The sequence below is a fragment of the Athene cunicularia genome (assembly GCF_003259725.1).
Source record: "Athene cunicularia isolate RWA chromosome 4 unlocalized genomic scaffold, athCun1 chr4_part1, whole genome shotgun sequence".
In the NCBI taxonomy this organism is placed as follows: Eukaryota; Metazoa; Chordata; class Aves; order Strigiformes; family Strigidae; genus Athene; species Athene cunicularia.
In genome coordinates this window covers 19,468,563-19,491,972 of record NW_020799098.1, presented here as the reverse complement: position 1 = coordinate 19,491,972, position 23,410 = coordinate 19,468,563, and the positions used below count along the sequence as shown (strand labels likewise).

The 23,410-nt window shown below is 38.4% G+C and overlaps 1 protein-coding gene across 1 annotated transcript in view; it reads left to right on the top strand.

The window, feature by feature from the left end:
* Window positions 1-3,868: 3,868 nt before the first annotated feature.
* The window catches only part of SEL1L3 (SEL1L family member 3), a 30,907-nt gene continuing 11,365 nt past the window's right edge, over window positions 3,869-23,410 (top strand). The window contains exons 1-14 of the mRNA XM_026846754.1: window positions 3,869-4,436; window positions 5,968-6,094; window positions 8,917-9,038; window positions 10,428-10,543; window positions 11,578-11,633; window positions 12,648-12,780; window positions 13,364-13,496; window positions 14,219-14,365; window positions 14,789-14,994; window positions 16,549-16,728; window positions 17,837-17,956; window positions 18,591-18,731; window positions 19,833-19,895; window positions 22,179-22,355. Coding sequence (XP_026702555.1) covers window positions 3,938-4,436; window positions 5,968-6,094; window positions 8,917-9,038; window positions 10,428-10,543; window positions 11,578-11,633; window positions 12,648-12,780; window positions 13,364-13,496; window positions 14,219-14,365; window positions 14,789-14,994; window positions 16,549-16,728; window positions 17,837-17,956; window positions 18,591-18,731; window positions 19,833-19,895; window positions 22,179-22,355 — 2,220 coding nt within the window. The 5' untranslated portion in view covers window positions 3,869-3,937. The remainder of the gene's footprint in view (window positions 4,437-5,967; window positions 6,095-8,916; window positions 9,039-10,427; window positions 10,544-11,577; window positions 11,634-12,647; window positions 12,781-13,363; window positions 13,497-14,218; window positions 14,366-14,788; window positions 14,995-16,548; window positions 16,729-17,836; window positions 17,957-18,590; window positions 18,732-19,832; window positions 19,896-22,178; window positions 22,356-23,410) is intronic.

Here is a 23,410-nt window from a genome sequence, read left to right as displayed (position 1 = left end):
AGCCAGCCCGGCGGTTGTGCGGGCTGACCCCGCTTCCCCGGCAGCAGCCCCCAGGGTTACCCTGCTTTAGCGAGTTAGGGAACGTCAGGTCGTTAAATCAAAGTGTCAAAAAGCTTTCGTGCCAGGTGACGTTGAATTTCTGGGTTTGAAAGAAGGGGGAGCTTCTGACATCTGCTTACAGGTGCACGTGTGAGTATGGTGCTGCACTGGCTTACGGAAACAACTGCATTTTAGGGGCATCTACTAAACTACTTTTTCCTCTTTTATGCTGCTCAACACAAACTCTGGTTACAGTCTTTTATGCCTGTACGATATTGATAATGACTGGGAGCAGTTCAGCACCCTTTTTGTTGTTTTTCCTTTTCATGGATCTTAAAATCTATCATGATGTGGCAGGTGTTCACAGGTAAAGGACCACTGTTATCTTCAGACTCCGTGCAAACGGGAGCGCTTTCATAGGGTTAAGTGGCATTTCTGCAGTGGTGAACTCAGGGAGGGTAATGCTGCGATCTTGTTCCAGCAAGTGGAAGAACGGTTTCTCATCATTCTGTAATATTACACTATTGAAATTTTTACTTTCCTACCGGTTGTTGTGATTGCCTCCCATAGTGATTTTTATCACAACATTTGATGGGATGTCTTGGATGAATTCATTCAGATTCAGCAGGTTTTAAGGAAAAGATTAAGAAAAAAACTTTTACAGCTTTTGTGGTTAAGTTGCTCCACACAACAAAGCCTCTATGTCTTTCTTGTTGAACTCTGCCTAGTTTATGGTAACATTTTGAATCCATCGTAGCTGGCCTCTTTGCTGGGAAACATGTATATTTAAATCTCATTATCACGGTCATTGTGTAATCCTTTCATCCTCACTCTCTGTAGTCAAGAGTTGTACAATTAACGCTGCCTTGTCAGAAATATTGGAGAGGGAAGAACTAGTGTTCCTCACTGAGTAGGGACATTTAGATAATACATATGCTATGCAGTGTGCTGGGGAGCACTGTGTACAGGCAACTAAGTGGTAATAGAGACTTGGCCATGGTCTGGAAGAGTTTATGGTCTGCAGTCTCTGCCACAGCTGTGAGCATCGGTGCAAGGTTGCTCAGGAGTCTTTGCACTGTTCTCCTTAGCGAATGAGCCCCCTGAAGGGTTTGTTAGGTGTGGTGTAACAGCAGACCCAAACGTGCTTCATGCATTTTTGCAGCATGTGTCTCAACTAATACCTATGCACCAAAGGATAGAAGTTTCCTGGGTAGCTCTGTGGGACCCAGTTAGCAGAACAGGCACTAAGGGAAATGCAGTAACACCAGCATGGCTGAAGCTACCTTCATGCATCAGCAGTGATGGTACATCGTGCTTAAGTGATCTAGGAAACATCACGGAGCTTGTTCTACAAAACTGGATTTGGGTTGCAGAGCTTACTACCTTGGGATCCCCACCACAGAATTTCAGCTACATTCATACACTGCTGCATCTTTGTTAATAAACTGAGCCAGACCCACACTGTCTTTGCTGGAGGCCAGCTTCCATATCTCTGTATTGAATAAAGCCCTGAAAAAATTTGAGAGCTGGCTGTGTGCGTTTTGACAGTAAATGTGTGTATGTGGTAAGCACACAGTGATACCACAAGGGTTTGTAGTGTCTACCTGGTAGACTTCTACATTTTGTGACAACCACATGGCATTACTTCCAGAATATATTATCATCTTCCTGATGATACAGTCCCCGTATCACAAGGATTAAACTGTTTTCAAGTGCTCTTTGTTGTGAGATAAAAAAAAAAAAGTAAGAAATATGAATGATAACCATCAAGTACAAGAGGATTAGAAAAATTTGTGGTTGCTGCTATGTGCTTTTAATGCTTTTAGAGGTATCTATAACCAAAGAATAATAATGTAGGAAACAAAAGAATAGTATCTTTGTCAAGTCAAACTCTAAAGGCTAATTAAATTAGTATTAAGGTTCATCAAATTTTATATCAGTATTTGTGAATGTGTTACTACATGATGTGGTGGTAACCTTTCCAATGGACAGTAGCCTCCTATTGCTATTCAGTACACATCATTTTTACAATATCTATATCAATTTACTATAGAATGGGAAACGAGGCAGAGAGGAAGGCTGTCACTCTGAAGAGACTACTTATTGTAGAAAGCTTAGATACTGACACTGGAGTGTTTTGCGTTTTTATAGCATGTATCTTGGTGCTTACGCACGTTTGAGTGTTCTGCACATCTGGCTTCCAATGTCTCCTGTTGGACACAAGAAGATAAAGAGCACTCAGTTGTTCTTGTGGAAAGTGGTTTAAGTGACACGTTCAGAAAGACCACTAAATAAATCTAGTGATCTAGAGTTACCTAGCTGCTAGCAATGATACCCAGCTTTCTTATCCAAAAGTTATGTCTTCCGGCTTCTGCCTTAAATAAATTCAGGGTCTAGGGGTAAATAATCTCCTTCATGCACAGTTGTGTTCTAGTTGGGACTCTAGAGCTCTTTTGGGCCTTTAAGAAGGCAGGGATCCAGGGGAAAAATATCATTTGATCACATAGTTAAATCCAAAATCCTCATAGTAACAAGGAAGTAGTACAGATAAACTTAGTTCTGACTTTTCCTAATGTTTATACCTTCACAGGTTTTGCTGACTTGATGTTTTTTCGGTATAGCTCTCAAGGACTGTCAATATATTGTGAAGAAATAAAAAGCAAATTAGTTCATCATTAGGGATTTTTAATGATCCCCATATTAATCATGAGCAAGGTCTTGTCCTCCAGGTGTGCAGCACATAGTTCTGATAATTAGAAATGTACTAACGAACTGACTGAAGCTTTTAAAAAACTTGAGACTCCCATTGAAAAAGCCGTCAATCCAAGGTAGATATCCAAGATAAATTTCAGTTTGATTTTTTTTAAGCTTAGCAAAGTTAAAAGTCACCCAAGACAGATCTTCTCATTTTAAGCAATCTTAACAACTACCTTCCCTGGTAATCCTAAGTGCCAGTTCTGAATATTTTAGACGGATCAGGGGATCTGGCAGAAGTGCTGTGCTGGTGGCCAGCCCTCTGAGCTGAGTAATCCTCAGTATACTTGGCAGTGCATCAAGCCGGACACTGACTGCAGAGCAGAAGGAAAAGAAGCTGGTTGAAGCCTTGGAGACAAGAACTTCCGCATGGAGGATAATCCTGGTGTATGTCCAAGCACTCGAAGTATATTATAATGTACATAGCTGCAGAGAGCAAAAGTTGAACGAATGGTGCCTGCTGGTCCTTCTGCTCAGATTTGTATGTCTGTCTTCAGGATAGGAACATTTCAATAATAAATTCCTAAACACCTCATGAACTTTATTTAATTCATTTTCAGGAAACCACTGTGAGCTGCCTTAGTTGTTATTCTGCCCTTCAGGTACTTGCATGAAGGTAGCAAAATCAGCTAACTTTCTAAAAAGATACAGAAACATAAGTCTGCAGCAGTACTAGTGAACAACAATATGGTGAATAAATGCCAGTACGTTTTAGTATATACTCTTTAGGCCAGATCCCTGAAGCATGTGTAAATAGCATGACGTGTAAGTCAGTATCTTAGACCGGATACCGCTTGCGGAAGGACTGAAAGGTACACCCTGTAAATACAGTTTGTTTGTAGAACCATGTGTAACTTTGAGAACTTGATATAGAGGAGTTATTACCATTATAATGTTAATGGTAGCTCTTCAGTAATCCACATGTACTTGCTGTGTGAAAGAATCCCAGTATTTTGGAGTATGGTATATAAACCTTCTGCTTCTGCAGTGTTCTGTTACTGCTGCAAGTATATTAGTAGTCACGTAAACTTAGACTCTCTGGTTAACATTGTTTGGGTTTTGGGTTTTTTTCCAGAACTTTGTGCCATCCTTTGGAAAGGAGACATTACGGACAACGACGGTTACTTCACAGCTTGAGCAAAACATGGATTATGTGGACTTTATTCATTTAAACATTTTAGAAAAGAAAGTTCTTAACAGTTCTGAGGTTTCAGTTCAATATTTATGTTCTAAGCCTTGTATCATCAACTTGGAAGCAGTAGCTTCCTCCGAGTTCAGGACTGGTGTACCAGTGTATAGAAGGAGATGGAAGGATGAGAAGAACCTTTATGTTAGCAGAACTCGACAAGTACATTTGAAATTTCCAAGCATCATGGTTTACAGAGATGATTATATCATCAGAAATTCAATAATAGTTCACAGTGTGATATTATATGCATGGATTAGCCACAAATCAGTTAGCAGCTATAATGTTGAGCAGAATGAAGACTACCAGGATGCAGTTGCCAAGAATTACACTTTTTTAGAAGCAGTTCCACCTTTTGAACGCCCATATAAGGACCACAAAGTTTGTCTTCAATGGGGTGCTGACTATTTGTGGATGCTCCAGGCAAACAGGATACCTCAATGCCCTCATGAAAGTGGTAAGTCACTTTTTTCCCCAAGGAAACCAAATAGCATCTTTGGTGAGCTGTTAAAAAGTTCATACCTGTAGTAAATGTTGTGTAGAATGATTTACTTGACAAACATTGTTGAACATGTAAGGTTCATAACTGTAGGGTTACAGTTGCAAATGACTGAAGCCATCATGTCCTTCAGAGCTGGATTGTTTCATCACAGCCAGCCTGGAGATTTGTAGCAATGTGGCCTTCTATTTTCTAAGTGTGTTCAATCAACTTTATTTAAAACCCACTGATGTCTGTGGACATCATTACTTTATTTTCAGAGAGAGTTGTTCAGTTCCTTTCTGTGTTGTATGAGGGTCAGTCCTGCAGTTCTTGCACACATAATTCTCACACAGGTGGTCTACTTCTCCTTAAGATGATGGCTACACACTCAGAAAGTTATTTAAGTCTTTGTAGTGAAATAAACTTTATAGTACATCATGGGCAAGCACTTTTGTTTTAAAAATAAATAGTTTTAAATTAAAAAAGGTGTCTTGCCAATTGTATAAATTACTGAAACTCACAACTCTGCTTTTTAGATTTCCTTTGAGTTGTGATTTTCTTTTTTCCATCTGCTGTCTGTAGTTTTGCACCTGTTGATAATTCTTTTTGTCCTCAATATATATTCAGAGCAGGACCTAAAAGGAAAATTGTTATTTGCTTTTAAAGGGTTCTGTCCTAGAAAATCCTATAATGGTATTGTTGTCATTTATTTTCACTACACTGGCATGTAAGTGCTCTGAAGACAAACAGGCAAGCAATGATGTTGCTTCATTCAGGGGCTTTCTAAAATACTTATTGGAAACAGCATGTGATATCTGACAACAGTGTGAAGCATCTTACGTATAATCTACTTATAGATTAAATCAACAACAAATAGGAGAAAATAGCATTTTATTCAAATTTATTGTCACAAGCTTTTTTAAAAAAAAATTGCTCGGGATTTGGATTTTTGGGTTTCCTTTGTTTTGTGGGGCTTTCTAGGAAAGCTGATGATATGTCATGGCCTTGAAGATCTTTTTCCTGTTTCTTAGCAGGGGCAGCTTTGTCAGATTTATTACAGGATTAGGCATATCAATTAAGAAGAGAATTGGTATCTATCCATACATACAGTGTAAACTGGAGAGCTGAAAGTGCAGAGGAAGTCCAAGAGCTGAGGAGTAATGTCACATAGGCACAACCAAAGATAGGATGAGATATAAGTGAATAATATAAATGAAGATTTCTTCTTTACTAACTGGTTCTTTAAGTATCTTAGATTTAAATTAGCCTGTTCTTTCCCTGCTTCTAATACCAGCTGGAAATGGACTCCATTTTTCGTGGGATATTCAGTCCAAGTCTGTAGCATATTTAATAAAAGGGAGTGAACTTGTGTTTAAGGACTTCCTGAAGGTTTGCGTTAATTTTTAAACTGTTGTGTGATTCAAATGTTTGACTGCACGACTGTGAGCTAATTAATTAGTTATCAGTACTTGTTGTCGGGCAGATTAAGAAAGATTGTATTTTGCAGATGGTGTCCAGTTTCTCAACTTTATATACGCTTCCAGTGGGGAGAAAACAGGAATCGTGAAGAAATTTGAACAATTTGAAAACAGAGAACTTGAGACAGTCAGACGACATCAGATTGATTATCCTATGTAAGTATAGGCAAATAATTGAAGTGGGCTGTAAGCCATTACTGAAGTCTATAAAATGTATTCTTAGGCTATACCACAGATTAAAGGAATACTGCCTACTAATTTGAGAAAAGGCTCAAAAGGAAACTAGTTAGCAATTCCTCCTGTTCTCTGATTTCAGTTTTGGAGAGGATTAAGGTGAACCTCAGAAAGATATTTACAGTGCATGTTAGTGCAGTGCTGTGTAAGAGATACCAATAGTAGGTATAACTAAGCTGGTTAAGCACAGTTGAGGCAAGTTAGCTGTTACATGCTGTCATAATCAGACTGCTGTCTCATGACTAGCTAGCCTGGGGTTTTCTGCATTACAAGGAGATCCGCATTTCAAACATAACTTTCAGACCAAGTGCAGAGTAGGGTTTCTTGCAAGGGCAAGCAGCGTGGAGCAACTTTTTCCCTATAAATTCATGCTCTATTTTGCAGCTGATCAGCCACTAGTGATAAAGTCATGTCTTCCAGCTTGAGTTTACACTGTTTCCTTCCACCACTGCTGTGTAAATTCCTAGTTGCACAGGAGTAAAACCCCTTAGCCCCTGCACATTATTCAGTTACAGAGGAATTGCTCTGGGAAGATCATCTCTCTCTACTCTTCTACCCCTTCCCAAAACTGTCACAACTCTTCAGTCATATTTTGCAACTTTAGAGGAAAAAGTGTATATAGAGATATATAAATATATCTCCCTTCCACCAGATGCTGTTACCCCAGCAACATTATTACAGAAATAGGAAATGGTCACAGGAACTGGAACTTGCCTGCTGGTTTGCGTTTGGTCTGTGACCACAAGAAGAGTGCCAAAGGAGACTTGCCAGATAGCACAGGTTGCATACAAATTACTAGCCCTCGAACTATGGCTCTGAAGTCACAGGTACAGAGCAATTCTTAGCTCCTGGCCTCTTCAGGATGAGTGACTACCTGGATTGCACAGCCTGCTGCCTTTTGCTCACCAGCCCAGCTGCATTCTTCTGGTGCTGAGGCACTCAAGTTCTGGTTGAGAATATATGGCATGAATTTATGCAGCTCTTTACCTGTTCCACAGAGTCCCACCCTCTCTTGCCTTCAGATGGTGTCTCCAGTGTTAAAGCAAAGCATTGCCTCTGTGTTGCGGTTGTGTGACAGCCTGGGGCAGCTCTGTTAAGAAGAGGAAGAGAGTTTTCCTTCAGCCCTCTCTATGTGAGTGGTGGTTCCCTGCTGCACCAAAAGGTCAACAGAAGCAGATGGATCTAACTGAAGTTACTTGCTTGACTTCAGTCTGGGATTTATAAAGAAAGAGGACTGGAGATAGACAACTGTCATTTGTGTTAGCTACCAGTGGACATCCTGCAGCAAGGATAGGCTGGGACTGTCAGGGATTACCCATGTTTACGGCATTCTGCAGCGATGGGGGATGTGAAGTGAGTCAGCATTGTCCCAAACTCTGTCCCAAGTAATTTGTCCTGAACAGTTAACATGCTCAGATTGGCAATCAAGGATTAAATGGAGACTGCGGCGTTTAAGTTTGCTGTAGTGCCAGAGATGAAAGATGAAAAGAGCGATATATAAGAATAATCAGTATTTCTGGAAGCACAGTGTTTGCCTGTAGGTCATAATAATCAATATACAAGTGATCGTGATTTACAGACCCTTTTATCTCACCCATGTACCATATCTGGAGGATATGGTTTCATTAGCTATTTAAGTTGTAGACTATACTGGGGGAAACTTCACCACCCCTGGAATTTTTTTTTAAGCAGGAGAGCAGGTGTTAGGCTTTCAGACCTATATTGGTTTAATTTAGGAGAAGATACAAGGTACTCCGTGTTCAGCAATTTGAGAGAGAAGTAAGGCAAACTGACCCCATTCCAAAGTGTTATAAACAAATGTTGATTTTTTTTTTTCTTAATTGTAGAAATACAAAACCCGAATAGTATCTCCTTCTGAAAGTCACTAAGGAAAGAGAACTTCTTCATCAGAGATTATGATAATTGTAATGCTTTGCTGGGTTGTACATAGGAGGTACAGTTTTCAAAGGCGTTCGGCATTGGCCTAACTTCTGTGGAAGTAGAAGTGGCCAAGTTTCTGTTAAGAGCACTGAAGCAGATCAAGCCTAGCATAGAGGAACTCCTTAAAATTAGATGCTGTGGTACAAATTCTGCATTTAGCGCCTCAGCTGGCTTTGTACACAAATTTCTAAGTAGATAGTGTTGTCAGGTCTTCGTTTTTTTAATGTACTCTGCTCCATGGTTTGCACAGTCTCCACCTTTATTTATCCTGTGATAGTTCTGTGACAGCTATTCATACCTATCTGTACTACCCAAAGGCTGGATTTATTTTTAACTGCTTCTCCCAAGCACATTTTCACAGTTGGCATTTAGTATAGGAGACACAGCTTAGTTTTTACTGGCTTCCGCAATCAAGATTATAAGACCATGCATTTTAGGATTTTGTACTGTAGCCCATATGTGGGAAGTCGGCTCCAAGCTGTCTCAGTCATGTTTTCAGTTCCCTATTGATGTGGGATCTGGCAGTAGCTCTGACCCAGCATTCTGGAATTGATTCTGATAACACTCCCTTACTCTCCTCTTGTGTTGTTACCACAAAAGTGGGTGATTAAAAGGACATCACAGATCCTAGAGTCTTAAGTACTGTCGCTCTGAAGGTTTTCACTGTAGAGGGTGTGTGTTCTGTTCTAAAGATTACAAGTATGAAACAGGTTTGCTACATTACAGTGAAATGCATGCTTTCCAAATTACGTAGGGAGATTTCTCATCAGGCGTGGATTTTTTGTTTATTTTTGCTCATGCAGGTTCACCGTTTCAATCTGGCTGTATTTACTCCACCACTGTGAAAAGGATCTGTGTGGTATACTCTATTTTATTGATCCAAAAGAAATGTATAGTACTCCTGCTGTATTTCTAAATGAGGAAGGTAAGGGGTATTAACAGCCTTCAGATTAGTCTTTACAGATCTGTGCCTAGGAATAACATTTATAAATATAGTATCAGACCTATTTGGTGAAACTGATGCCTTGTAAAATTCTTTTTGACCATAGTGCCTCAGAAGGAAAGTAGCTAGTAAATTAATAGGATAAAACTGAGAAATAGTTGGATAGCATGTAGTCTTGGCTAACTTCAGAAAATGTCTGCTTTGTCCGGAGAATAGACTGAATCTTGCAAGTGAGGAACATGTATACACTGGGATGAAACAGTCTTATTTTAGTGAAGAACCTTTGTTATTATTATTGAAGTATTATTTTAATATTATTCTCAATTCTTATATACATACTATACATGAAAATTTTTGCAAGTTGGAATAGCCTCAGAAGAAGTCCAAATGATTCAAGGTTGTACCTGCATTACAGTGTTCAAGAAGTACAGTCTATTTCCTTGATTCAGAAAAAAGTTAAGAGGTAGCACTGTCTTAGTCTGGCAACACTTGCAGTAGAGGAACATCCCTACCAGGAGATGGCTGGCTCTTCAGCCTCTGGTAGAGAATGAAATTTAGCAGCTGGGGGCTGACTGGCAGGCTCACAGAAGAAACAAATGTGCAGAGTTTTAGAAGTGCACACCTGGCTTTCTCATAAGACATTACATTTTTTCCCCTTTGCAAGTTTCACAACTAATAGTTTCCTCTCTGTTATTTTTGCTATTTCTATTTTCTCTGTCTTGTAACCAATCTAGATAATTAATCTATCCATTGTGAACTGTATGCTTTTCTTTGAAGAACAAACAGAAATGTCAGCTCAACTGGAAATTATCAGCTTGATAAGAGGTGTGCTTGGAGAAGTTTTAGGCCCAGTTTTATTCTGAGTGTTAGACTAGATTATCATAATGGTCTGCTCTGGTTTTAAGAGCTCAGACCATGAGTAACCACCAAAACTTCTGCAGGTCCAAGTAGTGGAGGGCAGTCATCTTGTACTTGGTTGTTGCTCTTTCACATGCAAGTAGTTGAGTGTTAAGTAGATACTGTTGTCTGCTGTTCCCCTCAGCTGTTTGCTACAAGTCACATCTGCTTTCTGGTGCTTGAAATCAACTGTAGCACCCTCCCTGTTTGCCTTATGTTTAGTGTGTGATTTTGAATCTGTGGTTTCATGCTGGAGCCTGGGCATTAGCATCTGACATGTGTAAGTGAAATGCGGAGCATGTTTCCCTGGGATTCTGTGAGAGCTGATGTATGTCTTGGCAAATGTCCAGATCTCTGGTGAGGAAGAGGATAAAGAAGGCAGAATCACTGTCAATAATATATTAGGAAACCCATTCTTAATGTTGTTATTTCTGTGGTGTTTATTTCCTTTTTCTTCCTTTGTTGCTCTGTCAGGTTATGTGCATATTCAGATGCACCTCATGAGAGGAGATGACCTTGCAGTGAAAACTAGCTTCAGCCTTCCTCTGAAGCAGTGGTTTCGACTCGATCTCTCTTTTAAGGGTGGACAGGTACGCGTGCTACTGAATTACAGGATCAAGGCTGAGATTTGTATAATTTGATTGTGCCTCTCACAAACCCCTTAATAGCTGAGGCTGAGAGAAATACTGTAAATTGTACATACTCACATAGCAAAAGGATGAAATATCTAAAAGTAGAAATTGTTCAGGGACATTCATACCCTCCTCCAACTTTGGGAAATCAACTTAGATAGTTAAGATAAGTGCCTAGAATTACTGCGTATTCAGTGGTTATCTTGGTTCATGGTTGTTTTCCAGAGACTTTACTGACTGTACAGGCAACCAGGATTCCTGGCTTAGATACCTTATCTAGATACTTTAAGTTACATGGTGTGAATAGCTCTGAGAGACTTTGCACTTGGAGGCTTAGGTGTTTTTACCATTCTCATGTGAAAATTTAAGTGTCTGGTCTTCGGTACAGTAGAATGCCTCTTGCATAGATGTGTTAGCTAACAGGAGGCACGTGCAGTTTCCGAGTTTTGCCAAAGTGGCATGAGACCGACTAGCATTAAAAAACTAAAAGATATTGTAGTATCCCTTTGTAGTAGATAAAATACATAATTTATGTTTTAACAAATCACAGGGTTTTTTTCACAAAACCTTCCAAATGCAGCTCTGAAAACAGAAACTTCCTGCCCAAGTTCTTGTCTGAACCTCCAGCTATTAAGATATTAAGGTTCATTTAGCATATCTTCTATATAAAAGCAAAACAGCCTTTCACACTTCGGAAAAGAATAAAAGCTTCAGCAAAGTACAGATTGTAACTGAACACAGGAATGAAATAGCTGAAGTAGGCAACATCTGTGCTATTTTTGCAATTTTTTATGCTCATGGTTGATCAGGACAGACCAGTGCCAACGCTTTCTATGAAACTCTTCTGACACATATCAAATACATGACACCATCTTTAGTGCAGAGGAAGTGCAACAAGCTGCACCTGTAATCTGAACTGTGAGTTGAAATGGATTAATAATTGTACCTTGTAATGTTTTCTTTATTATGATTAATATTTTGTGTTCTTTTAGATCGAAGTTAGTAGTGTTGGGAAGAATTTGAAAAGACATCATCATCAGTCTTTTACGTAAGCAGCATTTTCCTCTTTGTTAAGTAATATGTGTGTGTGTGTTCAGTTATGGAAAATGGGAGAAGGAGAGCACAAGTTTGTAACTGAACTTCCAAACAATTTTCAAAATGTCTGTGGTCTTTTTCCACTCAACACTTTCAAAACCAGTTTGCATTACTGCGCTTACAGTGAGCATGAGCTGAATAACTTTGTTAATGCCATGAACTAGTTGAGTTAACATGCTACGTGATCTAGTACTAGAATCCGATAACCTTCACTAAAAACTGATTGGAAGGTCAGTGACATTAGGATCAGTCTTCAAATGAAGTCTTGGTGTTACTGAAGTCAAGGGAGGTTTTGCTGTTGCTGTGAGAGAGCCAGGATTTCACTGGTGAAATTGTTATCTGCTTTGCTTAGGTAGAGAGGAAAATTTTTACCAAAAATGTTCTTGCTCTATTCTATCCTTTTAATGTAAGCAACTGAATATTTTTTTAATGGATCTTTAATTGTTCTTTTTCACTGTAATTTAAGAGTGACTCTTTCTTGTGAAATAATTGAAAAAAAATCCCTTTTAATGTGGAAACTATGTAACAGTAAATTGCATGGCAGACTTCAGTGTTGTTCCTTCTCTGCTATTTTTTACAAACCAGAAAAGGTAAATTTGTAGACATTAGGTTCTAGAAGACAGACGACTTAAGTTTTCACATGCCAATTTTACAAAAGTGCAAGGGAGAGGTGGAACTGAAATCTTTGAGCTTGTGTAATGATATATAAAACAGCAGAAGATACCTACAGGTCAGAAAAATCAAACACCCTGCTGATTAAATATGTTTGTAGACATGGGGCTTGTTAAATTTACTCCAGAATTTATCACATTAAATTGCAGACTAGATTTTGAGAGTAAACAGATGAGAAAAGAAAGATACTGGCAATGAGTTTAAAGCTGTCAGTTATGGAAATTCTGAGATACAGATTTCTTCTTTTTCTTTCATAGTACCTCTTGATAAACAGCTTCTCTTTCATGTTCTTAAGTTTTAGGGAAGATTTCTATTATGATGACACTGCTGGATACTTTGTTCTTGGAGGCAGTGGATATGTAAATGGTATTGAAGGATTTTTTGGACCTGTGAAATACTATCGTCTCAATGTGTTGGAAACAGAACAGGTAAACAAAAGCAGTATTTGCAAATGTTTAAATATTAGCAGCCAGCTATGGCTGTTTTATTTTTTTTAACTGAAGCTCTTACCAAGTGATAAATTTGCTGTGAAGCATAATAGTACTTGGGAATGTATAACCTAAATATGATCATTTTCTGTTGAAATGTAGGAATGTTTAGTTACCACTTCAGATGCTTAAAGATAAGACTTCAGAAGAGAGTATGTAAAGTAATGTTCCTAAATCTGTATTTAAGTAAGGACTTATTTTCAGTATTGCTTTGTTTCCCAGAGATTTTGATGATCCAGTATTGAACACATTTGATTAATTTATGGTTTTGTTGAAATCAATGGTAAAAGTCACATAGTCTTGGTCAGTTTTGGAAGTTCATACATGGTTTCTTGGATTATGCTGACTGTTTAAAGTCCTAGTCTACTGTGGCCAGCATCAGGTTGTCTGGCACATTAACATGATGTGCCAGATAAGCTGATTGTAGTAAACGATCTGTTTCCTTTTGGTATTTGCTTACTAGCCAAACATAGACAATATTGATACTGTAGATGCCATTTATCCATCATTTGCCTTTTTATAGATTTCTAACCCTCTTCATGACAAAGAAACAGTGGAAGAAATTGAACTCTACTATGAGAGATGTATGGACGTTCAAGAAATAGTTTATGAGTACAGATACACTGTAAGGCAAGGTGAAAAAGCACAAAGAAGTTGTAAGTGTTGATCTGTGAGATATGAATTTTAAACTGTCATCTTTGGACACCTGTTTTCTTTCCTTTTACCAGAATCTGGATAACAGTTATCAAAAGTAAACTTAAATTTAGCCATAACAAGAATAAAGGCAATTTGAAGAGTTTAGCCTTGTTAATGGTAGCTAAAACTGGTATTTTTGTCCCTGTGAAGACTGTTGTGCCATGGAATACAAACTTACATCATGTTCTTGATATTTCTTCTCTTATAAGACAAGTGCATAAAGGGACAAAGAAATACTTTCAAGCTATTCAATTGCCTTTCATTCCCAAATGGCCCTAAAGGCACATGCATTCTAAGCCATTTCCCAAAAATGGATGGTTTTTGCTAGAATGTCTCTGCCACAGTTGCCTAATGTGCAGTAATTGACAGGTTTATAGCAAAGCAACCACTTCAGTGAAAGAAGAGTAACATAGCTTAAATGTGTGCTGAAAACTAGCTTATGTTTCCAATTAGAATTCAATTGCAAGCATTATGACCAGAGTACAGAAGAGAGTAGAAGAAATCTTATGTAAGTGGTCTGTGCTAGCTGTATGAGTTTTTAGTACTACTTTGTGTAAGAGATGTGTTCATCTTGTCCATGATTTTTTAGTTTACCATAGAAATGTGGGCTTTTTCTACCAGAAGCTTGTTTTAAAGACCAGCCAAATCAGCTTTTATGTCTTAAATGTGTTGTATTCTCTAGGTTACTATGAAAACTATTATTTGGAGCTGATTAACAAATATGGAGAAAAATCCAAATGTGATGCCTTCATGTGGGGCAGAGAGCTCAGGGAAAAGTACCACATTTTATTCAAACTGTTAAAAGAGATGGATTTCAGTGCTCCAGATGGTAATCATATTTTATTTTATTGTTATTAAATAACTCCACAATACGTCATGTAAGTTAGTATGCTTTGACTTCAGTTCATGTTTTATACATTTATTTTCATATAAGCTAACTTAGAGAAGGAATGTCATGTGGCTTACATGTTGTGCTGCAAATGGAGGATGGCTTATTATTTAGGAAGAAATAAGGATATCCTTACATTTTTAGTGGTTAGTTACTTTGAGAGGGTCTTTTGGATTTTTATTTGCCCTTCCTATTCAATAGGACCTTGTATCTCTAGGAATTTTGGTTGTTTGCATTGAGAATACTATTCAGCATGAGAAATAACAGAATCTGTCTCAGTTCCATTAAAATAAGGAGGGGAAATCAGTTCCTGATTTAACTCTTGCAATAACTATGCGTCCTATGTTTTATTTTTCGTGTCAGAAGATGGAAGTGATACAGTTCTAGAAGTTGGCCGGAGGATATTTGAGAAGGTCGCAAAAGGTCTGTCCAGTGCCGATGGCCTCAGCGATATGGGCTCCTCTGTCCCTCTCTTGGTTGATTCCAGTTGTTGTGGATACCATAAGGCTTCCTATTTCCTTGCAGTTATATTTGAAACAGGGCTCGGTGTGTCTGTGGATCGTACAAAGGTAGTATGTTTAATATGTTTGGTTATGTCTGTGAAATTTATTACTTTTAAAGGCAGTTTAGAAATGAATTTATGATCAATTGAATTAAATAATGAGAAACGGCCTCCAGATCTAGGCTGTGGTTGAAGGGATTCCCCAATACAGCTACTCCTAAATAGCCTGATGGCAGTGAAGTCTTTATGAAGTCCTGATGGTGGAAATCTATCCTGCTCATCTAGAACAAGGAAATCAGTGATTTAATAAGACCTAAAAATGGTGGTAAAGTGAACAGCATGGAACATGCTTCTCTTCCCAGTCACTGTGGAGGTAGGATGACGTAATAACCGTCAAGTCACCCACTGTCATTTGTAGATGGGTATGAAGCAAGTGTCATGTCAGGCAAATCTCCTAATGTGGAAAGGCTGCATAGTACAGTCAGGAAAGAAGTCCCATTTTACAGCCTGCAAAACCATGGTACTGAGTATATTATGGTCAAATGATTAAAGGTAACCAAAGTACAACAGTTTTCTTTTGGAAAAAAAACCCGACCATGCTTCAGCTGAGCAACTGCAGAGCATGTGAACTCCTGACCTTTTAGGCAGGTTGCAAATAACTGAAATGATTCCATGCGATTCCATTGCAAGGTCAAATAAAGGGGAGATGTTTATATATCACTGAAAGAGGGATATGCTGAAGTTGCCAATGGATATTTAATTGTGATATAATAGTGTAATATAAAATGCTTATAAAGAATAGCAGATCTGCCTAATATGGTTACAGGATACTAGATCAGAAGATCCCCTGAGAGGCCAGCCTGAGACCAAGCTCACTCCAGTTTCTCAAACACAACAAACTTTAGACAGGAGCCTTTTTTATATCCTAATTATAGAGTATACATGCTGCTAATTATGGAGGCTAAATAATTTCATTATTGAATCTACTCCATATAGTGTAGGAAATAATTTAATATCCAGTGGAGATGGAACACCAGTGTTTTTATTATTGTGCAGGTGAAAAATAATAGTATTGCTGAAAATGGTTTTGGCAAATATGTGGTACCTAGACTATTTCTAGTACCAATTAACATGTATCTCAAGGGAGTTTTTTGCTGAAACCGTCAGCCACCAGTCCCATCCTTCTAGTCATGTCAGGTCCTTAGGGTAAGATTTTCAAGTGCTGTTTGTTAACTTCCATATGTTTCCACTAAATTCAGTGTGAAAACTTCAGTTGACATCAGTGAGACTCGTTAAGTCACTGCTGAGCATAAAAAGTGTCAGAGTATAATTAACACTATAATAAAGTGGCATTAAAAAAATGCTGCACACTTAATGGTGAATAAGTGCAGTACTTTAAAAGTATTTAGAGAGTCTATTTTTCTTTCAAACCTTTCTGTACATGTAGAAGACATTTTAACTACTTTAGGGCTGTGCTTGATTCTGTAACTCTGTTTGCATGGTATAGCTATTATATCAGCTACCAATATGAACACTGTTCCCTATAAATCTCAACCAAAGTGCTAAACTTGTGAGATGTGCAGTGAATTCACTCTTGCTTATGTCTGTTGATTTTTGCCAGGGACTGCTGTATAGTTTGGTTGGCGCTCAGGGGAATGAGAGACTTGCTGTGATGAATCTTGGCTATAAACATTACCAAGGCGTTAATAACTATCCACTTGATTTGGAGCTGTCGTATGCTTATTACAGTAATATTGCAATAAAGACATCATTGGATCAACACACTATAAAAGGGGAACAGGTAAAAAAGTCACAAGTATCTGAATATGTTTTCTGTGCAAATGACTTTTCATATATTAATATTAATTATGTGGCCAGAACATTTTTGTCTTGATTTACACATGTTAGCTGATGTGATTGATGTCCCTGCCCATGGCAGGGGTGTTGAACTAAATGATCGTTAAAGGTGTCTTCTAACCCGAACCATTCTGATTGTTTCAAAATCCCCCAAATTACATGTAGGTATCATTAGTCCAGTTCTTAGCAAGGTTTGTATTTGACACAGTGCAGTCACTGCTGCTGATCTGAGACCAGCAGCAATTGTTCGCACACCTGTCTTTCAGTGAAGTCAAAGTCTTATTCTTGGGCCCTAATTCCTCGCTCAGATTTTTAACTGTTAATTGAAACAGATCAGTTGCTTAATAAATAGCCAAACATCATGAAGTTCAGCAGAAAATTTATTGTCTTCTCCCTGCTTGTACCTTTTCTGTAATCACATGTAAAGATTTGGCTATTAAATAGCTATCTGATGACATAAATTTACAGCACAATGATTTTTAGAGTGAGCTCCTAAACAGGAGGTTGCACAACTTGATCTGTAAAGAGTACTCCAGGTAGGCATTACTAGGATCCTGGCTTATCAGAAAGAATGATTATTGTGCAACAAATAATGAGGCTTTGATTGCTGAAGAACTAAAAATCAGCCACCTAGATAAAAGTGCTCTAGGGCAGGTCTTCGTCAAGCATTTTGCCATCCTTATTTTTATCTCTTAAGAGAGATTTCTGTAGAAACTAAAGAGCCTTAAAAGGCTTAAAAGCACTTCTTTGCCATTATTAAGTGCATTTAAAACTACAAAGGGAGAGAGTTTTTTTCAGTTGTTGACTTCTTGCATATCTTTCCAGTGCAGAGTAGACTTACAGTTTTGTACTATAACAAATCAGTAAATGGTTTTTACACTGTATATGAGGATGGTTCTTAATGCACTGGCCAGCAGAGGGTTGATGAGAATTTTAAACCCCAGAATTGATCACCAATTTTTAGAGATAAACAGGAAATGGGCAATGTTTTCATTTTGGTGGCAGATCTGTGAATTAATTGTGTAATAATTCTTTCCTGTTCAACTCTTCAGGCATTTGTTGAAACTATAAGGCTAATGGATGATGAACTTCTGAAAGCTCAGACAAAAGAAAATGGTGATGTCTTTATGTGGTTAAAACATGAAGCAACAAGAGGAAATGCAGCTGCACAGGTATAAAGTAATATATTTCCCCTTTCTTGGTTTTATACACGTCATGTATGTACATCTATAGACTACGCAGGAAAGTTGTGGAGGAGAGTGAAGTGGGACAGATGTTTTCTCTTTCTACCCAGAACTGCTTCTTTTGTATGAGCTTGAATTATTTCCCATGTTTCTGTCTGATAATATCCAGTGACCATGTGAAAAGCTGTAACAATGATGCAGGACAAAGGGAAGAGTTGTCAAGATTTAGCAGCTGCCTTCTCTCATCATTTTTCCTGGGTTCTTATTTGACACAGTGTGATTATTGCTGCTGTCCTGAAACCAGGAGCACTATGTTGTAATAGTGAGCCATTTGCATGCATCAAACCTGCTTTTATCACTTACCTCTGCACTTAAATCAAGCCAGACTTTCATGGTACTGACAACTGTAAAAAATAGCCCTGCAATAGATTTAATAACTGTACATTTCACCACTGGGAAGACGTCTGAATATTCCTGACAACCAATTGTTTTCAAACTGGTGAGGACATATAGCTAGTTCCTTCACATATTTAAAATGCATTTAAGCCTGAAAAGGTCTGCTCCTGAAATTCCAGTTTTTATATTAGCATTTATAGCTTTAAGTGCTTATGTTTTCTTCTAGCAACGATTGGCTCAGATGCTGTTTTGGGGCCAACAAGGAGTGGCAAAAAATCCTGAAGCTGCAATAGAATGGTATGCAAAGGGTGCAATAGAAACAGAAGATCCAGTGTTAATATATGATTATGCCATTGTGTTATTTAAGGTAAGTCATGTTTCATATTTTCACTTTAAAAAAATCATTCCTGTGACATGGGTGTTTGTAAGATATCTGCAGTGACACACCGTGACAGTGTATACAAGTGCTTTTAGATTTACTCTGAAAATCAGCCAATAGTTATGAAGCTAATGTTGAGTTTTAACAGGTACATGCAAAAATTTTTAAAAGAGCAAGTTAAAAGCAGTTTAGTCACTTTGTTCCTAACCAGATTCAGGATCAAAATGCCACCTAAATTGTGGATCCTAGTTTTCCTAATGGATTTTCACCTCAAAAATCTAACCAGCTAGTAGGCATAGTTTCTGATGTAGAGATGTAGGTGAAGTTCGATCCTTTCTTAGAATGCCCTTTATTAGATCTTTGGGAATTTTTTTTTTTAGTAGGAATTAGACTCTGCATGCAGTTAGTTTTTCCTTGCTAGAAGCAGTAGATAGCAGAGGCTAAACTTGGGCGTAACCCTACCTGAGTCAAATAAGTTGTATCAGCTAAGTCATGTCACCCATAAGACATTCAACAGTACTAAAGGTTAGAGATATTAGTGAAGAACTGTTAGGTCTTTGTTTCATTCCTTTGATGGTGGAGGGCTGTTCTCTACAAAATGCTTCCTTAAGTTTTGCTTTTGTTTATTTTGGGCACCCATAGTCTGTTGGACCCATGTCTGGAATTAATTCATATGGACATCATCAGCATAACATCTGTGTGTTTCCTTTGAAGACACTCTGTGATCCTCTTCAGGAAGGCTGAGAGCTTTTACTCTTTGCCAAATTGTGAACCATCTATGCACCCTTGAATGCTATTCATTCTTCCTTAGTTGCAAAAAATTAAAGATCTGTGATACTTACCCATAAAAATGACTTGGATCAACTGGTGAAATAATTTTTCTGAGACTGAATCATTGAGATTTTGTAAAGCTGTGAATGAAGGATGAGCACATAGCTCCTTTTTTTGTTGTAGCTGTTTAAAGACAAATAACACCCAGTAAATAACAGTATCAGTATTAAAATGCATTTTGAATGTGTATATGTGAATTTTCATCAGCCTGTATTCTGTGTTTGTAAACAATGATTATTTCACATATCCATTCCCTAGGGCCAAGGTGTGAAAAAGAATACAAAACTTGCTTTGGAATTGATGAAGAAAGCAGCAGCCAAGGTAAAATGTAGTAAATACTTTATTGTAAAAGTCCTATACCAGGTGCTAATACTAATGACTTCTCATTTATATAAAATGCATACTACCATAATTCTGTGTGAATGCTGGTTGCTTCTCCCAGTGTCTTTAGCATGAATGGTGAAAGCTTTATTTTCCCAAAAAGGTAAACTAGACCACTCAAAATCAGCCAAAATTTCTGTGGAAGAAAAATAATTCTCTCTACTTAAATCTTTTGAAACTTGATGATAGTTCAGTGACTTAGAGAGTGGATAATTGATCCAGGAGTGTGGTTTTTGCCTCGTGTTCCTAACCACTTTCTTCTAGATGATACTTGGTATTTTTTTTTCATAGGAGTGCCTACCAGGCTTGAGCTTTTGACATGATCTCTCCAGAGTCAGGGAGATAACTGCCATCTTTGAAAATCCATGCCAGCAGGTTTTGCTATAATAACAGAGTGTCTCTAAGTTGTAATGTGAATGAGAAAGACTAAAGACCAAGGTCTGGATTGTACTTCTGCAGTCTGCACTGAGTGATGGTGCATTCCTGCAGCACAAGAGCTGAATGCAGAAGAATGGTGGCTTTCTGTCCCACCACCCCTGAGCTGTGGTGGTTTATGGCTTCCTGCTTAGAGTTAGAACTCCTCCAGGGGATGCTGATGACTGGAAAAAGACTGCATGCACTCTGGCCAGCTCTTCTCTGCTTCAGACAGAAGACCTGGATGTCCCAAAGCCTTCTGTTTTTTCCATAGCAGGGGGAGATATTGACAGGCACCACAGAGAAGAGGAGCCTCACTCCATTTGATGATCTAAGTACAGTCAGATTACCCAGGCCATGATCTGGTCCTTAGTATAAAAATGTAAGAGTACCTAGACCCTGAATACCTTCCTAGCTCTAGAACCAGAACTAGTTAGATTACTGACAATGACAATAGGACTTCACTGCTGACCGCTGTCAGAAAAGAATTGTGTTGGTTCTATCATTTATTTGAAACAGAATCACAGAATCATGGAATCATCTAGGTTGGAAAAGACCTTGAAGATCACCTAGTCCAACCATTAAACTCACATTGACAGCTCTCAAAACAGGAGAGACTGTGTTCTACTGCCTGTTTGGGAAAGGCTTGAATAAACTGAGTGGCTTTCACAGTGTGATCAGAATTCCTTTGACTCAGGATCTGAGGAACAGATTCCAGGAAGCATCCTAGAGAAAACAATTTCTTTACTCTCCTTGATTCCAGATACTTATGTTTTTATGCACCAGGGCACGTTTTCTATACAAAAATAACACCATAATTATTGAAAAGTTTTAACTGCTTTTGCATTTTAAAGGATAAGTTAGTAACACTGTTTAAATCTGAAAGAAAAAGGAATCCTTTCCCAGAGAGCCTTTGTAAGTGTCAGTAGTATGTAGTTCTTTCTACAGAGATTACAGGGGACTGTGCAGTATAGAGGCCAACAGCAGCAAGCAAATAACTTGTATTTGTGCACTGAGAGGTTTTAGCTAGTTTTTACCTCATTTCACTGTTCTGGTGTGGTTGCTATTAAACTTATAGTATAAAATAGGAGTAAATATTATGTTCATGTTTATTGGTACAGAGTAATTTGAACTGCTGGCATAGCTACAGCCACCATATGATCCACTAGTTTATGCAAGGAGACAGTGACTCACTGCAGCCAAAATAAAAACTGTCCCAGGAAGATTTTCTTCTCTTGATTTACAATTATTGATGCAAAGATGCAGCTTAGTAATAGCATGTAGCACTATCTTAAGCAAATCTGTATGATGTTGGTTGACATTTTGAAAACAGCATCACAAAGTTTTATTTTCATTGCTTCCTATTTATTCTTAGGGAAATATTCTAGTTTAAAAGAAGTGGGTTTTTTGGTTGCTTATCCTGTCAACCGGGTTCTGGGAGTTCACAAGAATAGATGCCCCATTTTGGCTTTGCAGAGGAAACGGGTGAAAACAGTCTCAGTTTCTTCTTGTCAACAAGTAAAAATCTGAATGCAGACATGGCTGAGACTCTGTAGAATAAGATGACACTGGAGTCTTATTCCTTGCTCTCAATATGAAGCCACAAGGAAGAATAGTGAGAAAAAAAGCCAGCAAACCTTTATATCCCTTAGTCCTAGACCGGTGTAATTTAGGCTAAATCCTTGTGCCAGGCGTCTAGAATCTAGGCAAGGTCACGAAAGCACCCAGAGTCAAGCACCAGGTTGGAATTGCAAAGTGACCAAAGCAGAATCAAAGGTGTAACCTGAGACGTTCTTCTCCTTCTCTAAGGGCTTGCCCCAGGCAGTGAATGGATTGGGATGGTATTACCACAATTTTAAAAGAGACTACAGAAAAGCAGCCAAACACTGGTTAATTGCTGAAGAATTGGGAAATCCAGATGCATCGTACAACCTTGGAGTCCTTTATTTAGATGGGATTTACCCTGGAATACCTGGTAGAAATCAAGTGAGTAAATATTTAATAGTACTATTTCTTACATTAGGGGCCAGTCTAGAAGTTTTTGCTTTGTTCTTGAGACCGCTATGTTTACTCTGAGTCAGATTTTGACACCTTTTATCACAAAGAAGAGTGTTACTGGGGAATTCAGTCAGATTGCTTAGAGAGATATTACTCCAGTGTCTCAGTCATACTTACATGTGTGCGTTTGTATTCCTTTAATTTAGAAACAAAGCAGGTGCAGGTTTAACTCCAGGGACTGCCTCTGCTTCCTGAGACAGCAGCCAGGATAATGGGTGCTTTCACATCGTGTGATCTTCTGGGTTTCTCTCGGTTTTAGGATAGAAAGTATATAGGGAAAGGATGCTTTCCACAATAAATGAAAGCAGCAGAACCTTGTCCCTGAACTCGTGAACATCTGTGCTGCATTCACATAGCTTCTGTGAATCTCAGAACTGAAGTGAAGGACCTTCAAGACAGACTTGCAAATGTAACTAATAACAGTGCTGGTAGACTGTAGTGTTTTGGTTTGGTTTCTGGTGACACAGCCCATTTATTAACTTTTCTCATTGACATGTGCAAAATTAATTTTCCCCCAAGAGGAAGGGTCTACTTTGGTTATACTGCTTTTCATTTACTAGGTATTTTATGACCAGCAGCACAAACATAGTGAGGTAGGCTGTAATAAATGCAAGTCATCTTTGTGGTTGGAGCTGAAAGATGTTTCCAGTGTGGCCTTTGAGTTCTGAGATCTGTATATACTCTGGACAGTGAGCATTACTGCTGCCAACGGCAGCAGTGCTCACCAACATGTGCATTTGGCAAACACATTTTCCTTCCCTGGGGACCAAAACACACATTCCAGAGTGGACCAGTTATAAGAGGATACTGAAAAGTGCCCAGGTTTCTTTATTCACCAAAGCCATGGGCAAGGAGAAGTATTTTGTTATGACCGTGATGGATACTCTGAAGCCCTTGCTCACTCACAGAAAATATATATCGATGGTTAGAAAACTTATGATATAAATTATTTCAGGCTGTATGCTGCTTTGGTTTACATAACA